This window comes from Equus caballus, chromosome 2, assembly GCF_041296265.1.
Source record: "Equus caballus isolate H_3958 breed thoroughbred chromosome 2, TB-T2T, whole genome shotgun sequence".
Taxonomy (NCBI): domain Eukaryota; kingdom Metazoa; phylum Chordata; class Mammalia; order Perissodactyla; family Equidae; genus Equus; species Equus caballus.
The window spans coordinates 119,587,872-119,595,674 of record NC_091685.1 but is presented as its reverse complement, the minus strand read 5'-3'; the positions used below and the strand labels follow the sequence as shown (position 1 = coordinate 119,595,674).

General features: G+C 38.4%; 1 protein-coding gene across 8 annotated transcripts in view; it reads right to left on the bottom strand.

Annotated features, from left to right (window-relative positions):
• Positions 1-6,271: 6,271 nt before the first annotated feature.
• ZGRF1 (zinc finger GRF-type containing 1) overlaps positions 6,272-7,803 on the bottom strand; it is a 71,410-nt gene continuing 69,878 nt past the window's right edge. For all 8 annotated transcript variants that reach the window (XR_011436300.1, XM_023636728.2, XM_070259803.1 and 5 more), the window contains 2 exons: positions 6,833-7,094; positions 6,272-6,657 (listed from right to left, as the gene is read on the bottom strand). Coding sequence is in view for 7 of the 8 variants with exons in the window: in XM_023636728.2 (XP_023492496.1) it covers positions 6,500-6,657; positions 6,833-7,094 (420 nt within the window). In the remaining variant the exon portion in view is untranslated. The remainder of the gene's footprint in view (positions 6,658-6,832; positions 7,095-7,803) is intronic.

Genomic DNA, 7,803 nt, shown 5'->3' with positions numbered 1-7,803 from the left:
TTAAAGAAAGGAAACAGATCAGCTGGACATTCTAGATTTTATACTTCGTTCAATGGTTAAACACTTACTGAGCACCTATTGTGCTGGTGCGGATCAGAGATTATACACACACAGTGTGATTCTGAGAGCCAGTGGCACTAAAGTCGTGTATGTAGTTCCTTTGTGATATGTTGTCTACTGTGTCCTTGATGCCTTATATTCAGTGAGCTTGCTTTTGTGGTATGCCTAGCATGTAAATGCAAGTCTCATACAACAATCTTGAGACTTAGCAATTTCCCTGGACTGCTGTTCGTTACACTTTGCTGAATGCCCTGATTCTTGACGCACGTGACGTCTCCATTACCCATTCAAAACACTGGAGAGAGATTGTGATTCCTAAGGGGAGCCACAAACTGATGGGAGATGTGATCTGGTTACACACACAGACACACGCCACCCACCCCCCATCTGTGCTGAAAAACTTGAGATCTTTTCATGCCTCAGAATTTGTCAACCATGTATCTTCCCTACCAGTTACCTGCCCCCATGCCCATCCATCCCTGTCCTCCTTCTCACTGTCTTACCTGGTCCTCAAATAACTGGCCTCTCGCTCACACTCCAAACCCTGACACTAACTCTGAAGATAAGGAACCCGAGGATATAGGAGACAATGTATCTGAGCTCCCAGCAACATCACGGCCGTGTTAGTTCTTGGTTTGTTTAGAGGTACACATTCCAAAAGAAGGGTCAAAGGCTGCTTTTCTTACCCCCAAAATTCCCCCAAGTTTCTCCACCAGAGAGAGTGTTAGCTTGCCCCAGGTAGGGGTAGGGTGGGTAGTATGTGACCAGTTCACCTATACTCCATGCCAGGGCTGACAAATAAAAGAAGCTGCACACACGTGTTCCAGATGATTGACCTAGACTGCGTTCCATTTACTACAGGGCCAGCCACAGAGGAGAGGCTCACTGAATGCACTGACTTCACCTGAACCAAAGAATCGGTTCATAATTCAGTCTATAAAATAAATGTACTCGAAGTTTTTGTTATAAAAGGTACCCTAAAACTTCCACTTAGGAAATCTTCTCTACTAGTTCTTTGACTTGAAAGTTGACTGCTTCCGGATTTCTCACACACGCACACGTCCTCATTTACTCTATTATCAGGACCAGATTTGCCTGATTAGAAAGTAGAATAGTAAAGAAAACCAATAATTAAGAGACTAACGGAAGAGTTAAAAAAAAAATCAACCTAACTAGTGTTTCAGGACGAAAGAAACTCAGGGGCCTGCAGAGAGATTTGGATTGTGTTTTTCCTTTACTTTATGATCAAGTCATGCGAATACAAACCAAAAACACAACTTGAACTGAACACACATTTCACTCATGACTAATTACAAAGCAGGCATTTCAAATCAGCGTTGAGCTAATGTTCTTAGAACAATTATTTAATTTTCAAGGTCCAATATCTGTCGAGTAAATCACCAATTTCCATTTCATTCTTATTTAATATAAAAAAATCAAATTAGTATAAAGCTATTTCACAGCTGTCTTTAAATTAAACCATAGTCAAGAGCATGCAGCATTTGGGGTTTGCTTCAGCATTGCCAAAGCAAACATTCTTTTCATTCAAGTATTAAAGAACATTACCAAAAGTTACATTTTATTGTGAAGTTTTAAGCTGGGCTTCATAATCTCAGATTTTAATTTGTGATTTTTCACAAGTAACTCAAATATTGAAATGTATGTTTCTAAGGACAGGGCTTGGCTGCAGAGCAGAGTATGAAACATATACATTATTTTGTAACCAGCTTTTGTTAATAAGAAATTTAAGAATCACCAACTCAGCTATTAAGGCATTTTTGTTAATAAAGTTTTTCTTGCATTAGGTAGCAGACTGGATCTTCTAGTAGCAAACGTAGACCTTCAAAGAGAAATCAACAATCCCATTTTTCTAGTAAGATATATTTGCCAGGAAAGCATAGATTGTTCAAATACCTTGTGAATAACTTGTTACATAATAAATTAACCCAGGTAAATTACCAGGAAATGAGTCTGTTTGGTTGGGTCAAAGATGATCACGGGACTTGTGGTTTCAGTGACTTTCACCTTTTGGTAATTTGAAGTGACTCACCATGCAGGCTGTGCAGTACAGCAGAAGAGCCTCAGCTGGATTTGTCTGGGTTCCAGCTCTGCCTTGTACTAGTTATAGTAGTTTAGGTGGGTCACTTCAATTTCTCTGATCTTGGCTTCCTCATTTATAAAATAGGGAAAACACGTGTTCTCCTCACTGGGGATCAATGTAATGTTTGTGAAAGAACCTTGAGAAAACCTCACACACATACCCTGTAAAGCAAAGGCAATTAATGATGAGTGCATTAAAGCCTAGAAATTTCCTTCTATTTCAATATGCGATGCTTAAACTAATAGACTTTTTCTGTACGTAAAAATCTAGAGAACATTTGTTTTTATTAAAGATGGGCACTTGAGCTAACATCTGTTGCCAATCTTCTTTTTTTTTTTCCATCTTCTTCTTCTCCCCAAAGCCCCCCAGTACATAGTTGTATATTCTAGTTGTAGGTTCTTCTGGTTGTGCTATGTGGGATGCCGCCTCAGCATGGCCTGATGAATGGTGCCATGTCTGTGCCCAGGATCCAAACCGGCGAAACCCCAGGCTGCCTAAGCAGAGTGCGCCAACTTAACCACTTGGCCACAGGGCCGGCCCCTAGAAAATCTTCTTATCTAATTCTATCACTGAACATAGGATGGGAGACACTGTTTTAATATTATTGTTATCTATAGATTTGTGATGTCTCTAGATATAAAACTGGCTTATTACTTTGAGTATATTGTAAAATCATGAGAAATTCTAATATTTGTTGTTTACTAAATAGAATACTCCTTAAAATTCAGTTTGTGTCTAACCAAACTTGGAAGTTGGGATGAAAAAGAGTCAGTGTTAGCCTGGATTTTGGAGATTTTTCTATATATTGTTATGGCCTTTTTCTTCTTGAAAATAGAAATAAAGGCCATACTGATATTCAGGGTTCTGATAGTATGTTTTTGCTCAAAATGTATCGTGAACCAAAGTCAACTCTACAGTGGTCGACACCACCCAATCAGAAGAATGTCTTGATTTATTAATCTTTAAGAAAGATAAAATAGATGAGTCACTAGATCCCTGGCTCCTCTTACGGGGTCTTTGAAGGAAATAAGAACTAACCGTCCCTCACCCCATTTCTGTTGTAAGAGTCTTGCGAGAAGGAGTGAGTGAAGACTTCTTCTGTTCTGATGGATGGGGCCCAAGAGCACTGTGTAAGATCTGACCCCTGCATGTAAACCAGACTTGCTGCAGCTGACATTACACCTTGCGATGATGTTCTGTGACCCAATTCAAATAGGTCTCTCTCCAGGATGGGAAAGAGAACCAGAGAAAAAAGACCAATAGCACCATATCCACTGTAAGTCATGTCCACTCAGAGAAGAAATCTGAACTGTGAATCTCCACTCTGGGCCAAGGGAACAGGGGAGGCAAGGGAGCAGAGATTGAGCCACTCCCATCTTCTCCCCTTTTCCCCCACACCACTGTGACTCCTTTTTCTTTCTAAAGTGCCTGGTGTAAAAAAGTGCTTACTGTGCACTTTTGAATTATTCAGGTGGGCTGGAGTTGGCCCAGAAGCAATTCTGCAACACCAATGTTGTTTTCTGTTAACTAGTTTCAGAACTTTGTTAATTATAATATACTATAAATTAGAAACTGACAAAAATTCGCTATGAAGTTCTAAGATATAGCTACCCTTCAGCAGCAGCAGTATACCATCCTTCTCTCAACCAATCTCTCAATCTCTTAACCACCTGCTATGCCATAACATTTGTACCTGTTACCATGTTCTAGACAAGAATATCGTTGAATGAACGGGAAGCTCTTTTAAAGATTTCAACGTGTTCCTGTTTAAAAAGGTTTCAGCACTGTCACATACAAATAACTATGGCAACACATAAACGTTTGACATTCAGAGCTGACCTGTTGTCAGGAGTTGGGAGGAACAGTCATAAACTGCAAGGATGACAGACTGGATTGAAAACATAATTTGTGGACTGCCTGGATGATGCCATTAGAAATGGGGTGGGCATGCCCATCTAAAAATAAAAAGGCCCTTTGCTCTCCTCTATTAACTTGCCTGGATCAAAAATACTAGACTGATCCCAAGCAGGAAAGGGACAGCCACACTTGTAAGTGCAGTTGCTGCTTTCTGAGCCTGCCAGGGTGCTGGGCCTACCCTCTATACCACAATATTTGGCAATGTCTGGAGACATTTTTAGTTGTTATGACTTGGGGGAAGATGCAACTGACATCAAGTGGGCAGAGGCCAAGGATGCTGCTAACATCCTATGACGCACAGGACAGCCCCCAGAGCAAAGAGTTATCCAGCCCAAAATGACAAGAGAGCCGAAGTTGAGAAATCCTGCTCTACACCATCAAGACCTCTTCCTACATCGTTGCAGAAATGCAAATTTCTTGAAAACTCACAAAATGAGAGGCAGAGTGGAGGGAGGAACTAATGATAGCACAAGCACAAGTGCAGAAGATGTTATCAGAGTCTTTGAGTAGTTAGATGAAAACTAAGAGTTAGACCAGGAGCTGTGCAAAATCTGTCTGCCATCAGTTGTAGACATGAGATGGAAATTCAACCGTCATCCCAATGAACAGGAAGCGAGGCCAAGGGCAATCCCCCTAGTGCTTAGATAGCACTCATAAGTGTAGGGAACAGAAAGATGTCCTCAGATACACCGAGCCTCAGAAGATGTATCATCAAAATACTGTTCTTGGGAAAAAAAAATTACTTGAGACTTAGCTCCAGCTGACCAAGAACTGACTCAAAATTAAGAAATGAAAAATAGGGAAGTTTGGGCAGCAAAACTCAGGAATCCACTTTAAATATGCATTGTCAGATTGTACAGCTCAAAGGTAAAGCGTGGCTCTGTAATCCTTCCTTCGAGGACTCCTTACCCGTGTAAGGAACTGTTGAAAGTCATAACTTTCACTTCACAGGTGGATGAATGCTTTAAAGAGCTACTGCTGTCACAATCAAGGACACATTTGGGACAAGGCTTGGAGAATTACAAAACAAGTTTTGTTCATTTGTTGGATTAATTTTTCTCCCAAACATAAAAGAAGAGTTTTATAGAGGTAGACTGGTCATTTTTTATTGCTAAGTAATTCAAGTAAGCAATTTTTGGCATCTTTTAAATGAATACTGAGTGACTTGGGTCACTGAGATATTTTTTTAATTGGGAAAGACAAATATTTCATTGATATTAATTATAGTCAAGTCCTTGCCATTTTTCCATGTAGGATGAATAAATCTTCCTTTGTTAATAATGTCTAAAAATCATATGACAAATGGTTTAACTTATTTACATATATACATACAGAATATCACCACAGAAAAGGGACAGAAGCAAAATGTTTGCAATGACTATCTCTGGATAGCAGATCTATAGGTGCCTTCTGTTGTATACTCTTCTGTATTTTCCAAATTTTCTAGGAGAATGTATTCTTTTTATAATACAAATTTTAAAAAATATATACCAATAACTATTATGCAAGTAAACGCACAGGAAAAAGACTAGAAGGAAATGAACCAAAGGACGTCTTTCATTCATTCATTTGTTCATTCATCCCACAGAAACTTAGTGAGCACCTGCTCTACCAGGTCTGGGGCTGGGTACTGACCACGGCCAAGTGTGGAGCCCTACCATCTCCAGCAGTGAGCTTTCAGTGTTTTTCTTCTTCCTTTTGTACTTCTTTAAAGTTTTATTTTGAATCTGTTTTTACTTATAAAATGACAGGGCATTATATTTATTTTTAAAAGATTCTGATAGAGCTATAGTTCAGAAAGAGTGTGTTGGTATAACTGTGTAGCCACGTTCTCACAGACAAGCTTTTGAGATATTCACTTATTTTTATTTATTTTTTTTAAAGATTTTTAATTTTTCCTTTTTTTCTCACAAAGCCCCCCGGTACATAGTTGTGTATTTTTAGTTGTGGGTCCTTCTAAATTGTGGCATGTGGGATGCCGCCTCATCATGGCTTGATGAGCGGTGCCATGTCGGCGCCCAGGATTCAAACTGGCGAAACCCTGGGCTACCAAGCGGAGCGCGCGAACTTAACCACTTGGCCATGGGGCCGACCCCGAGATAGTCACTTATTTTTGAAGTAACATTGGCATTCCACAGGAAGGCTTTGTCCTGCCCCTTGCAAATTCATTTCCTTAGCAAACAGAAGCCATAATTTTTAGAAAAAATTTAATTTTATTAGTAAGATTTTATATCTTCAACATCTGCCTATTTTAATATAAGTAATGTATACTTTTTTGAAGAGCAAATTTTTTATATGTGTTTCTTTAATGTTATTTAACTATCATGAACTACCTTTTTCGATAACAAGTGTTTTGGGGTAGTAAAAATATAAAAAATGTACAGTGTAAAATAAATTTGAATTTATATAAATACAAAATATCTATACCACGTCCTTTTGTGAATGAGATTTATCTTTGGATTTATCTTTTTCACTCTTCTTCTTCTGTTTTTCGTCTGCTTGTTTTTCAAAATAATCTTTAAGGAGATGGTTCAGCTGTGGTTCACACTGGCTTGCATGTTGTAATCCGCCTTCCCTTCCTTAAAAAGATAGAAAATATGAGCCAACTATACTTTAGTGTGGTTCCCAATTTATCATTTCAGTCATCTCCCACAGTGGCAAATTCGGAGCTGTTCCTACATGAACCACTCCAAGCACTAACCTAAAAGTCAGTTTTAATTCAAAATGCTTGAATTCAACACATTTTTATTTTACCTTCACAGTGTTGGATCACACGCCCCCATAGTCGATTTTTCCTCAAACAGGCTAAATTTCCCACAATCAACAAATGCCTCCTTCCTCTGGTCAATGCAACGTTCATTCTCTTTTCTGAGTCAATGAATCCTACTTGTCTCGTCCTTACACAGGACAGAATAATGATCTCCTTCTCAGCTCCCTGGAAAGCATCTACGGTGGACACCTGCACAGCTTTAAGATGAGGATGGTCGAAGTCCACGGCACTCAGTAAGTGACACAGCTGTGGGGGAAGAAGACAGGGATCAGGCAGTGCAGAGACCATGAAGAACTTAAGCCCTGAACCTACTCGCAGCGACCATTTCAATTTAACAAACAGTGGATAATTTTCATTTTCTTTATGACTCACATAGATTTAGCTAGATAGTTTCTAAAATGATAGATAAACAACTAGATGACAATATAAATTATGACACAAAATCAAAAGTGATGACTTATCTATTCCTGGGGAACTCATTTGGATATGCTAATTTAGAGTTGATAAACTAATAATGAAACGGATGAAAAATACTAAAAAAAAAACTGGTTAGAAGTAATTGGCTCATGTGTATATTAATATCTGGTATCTATCTTTGATTTACTGATAAAATGTAATAATAATGAAAGAACATTCTGGAAAACAGAGATTCAATCCCATCTGTCCCAAAACACAAAGCATACACCACATTTTCTTCCCTCTAATTTGTTTATTTGCATTTTTGCCTCAACAGCTGTAAAGTGAATTTAATTAAACCTTGTTAGGTTTACATTTAATTATACAGAAAAAAACCCAGACCAGACAAAAATCAGAATGTTTCTTTTTTAATATATTAACTATAGTCCCCAAAGTTTTTCAAGCACCAAACCAAACTACTACAAATGTAATATCAAATACTGTAATATAAAATTATAATATTTAATAGATGATAAATATCATAATACGTAATACAAAC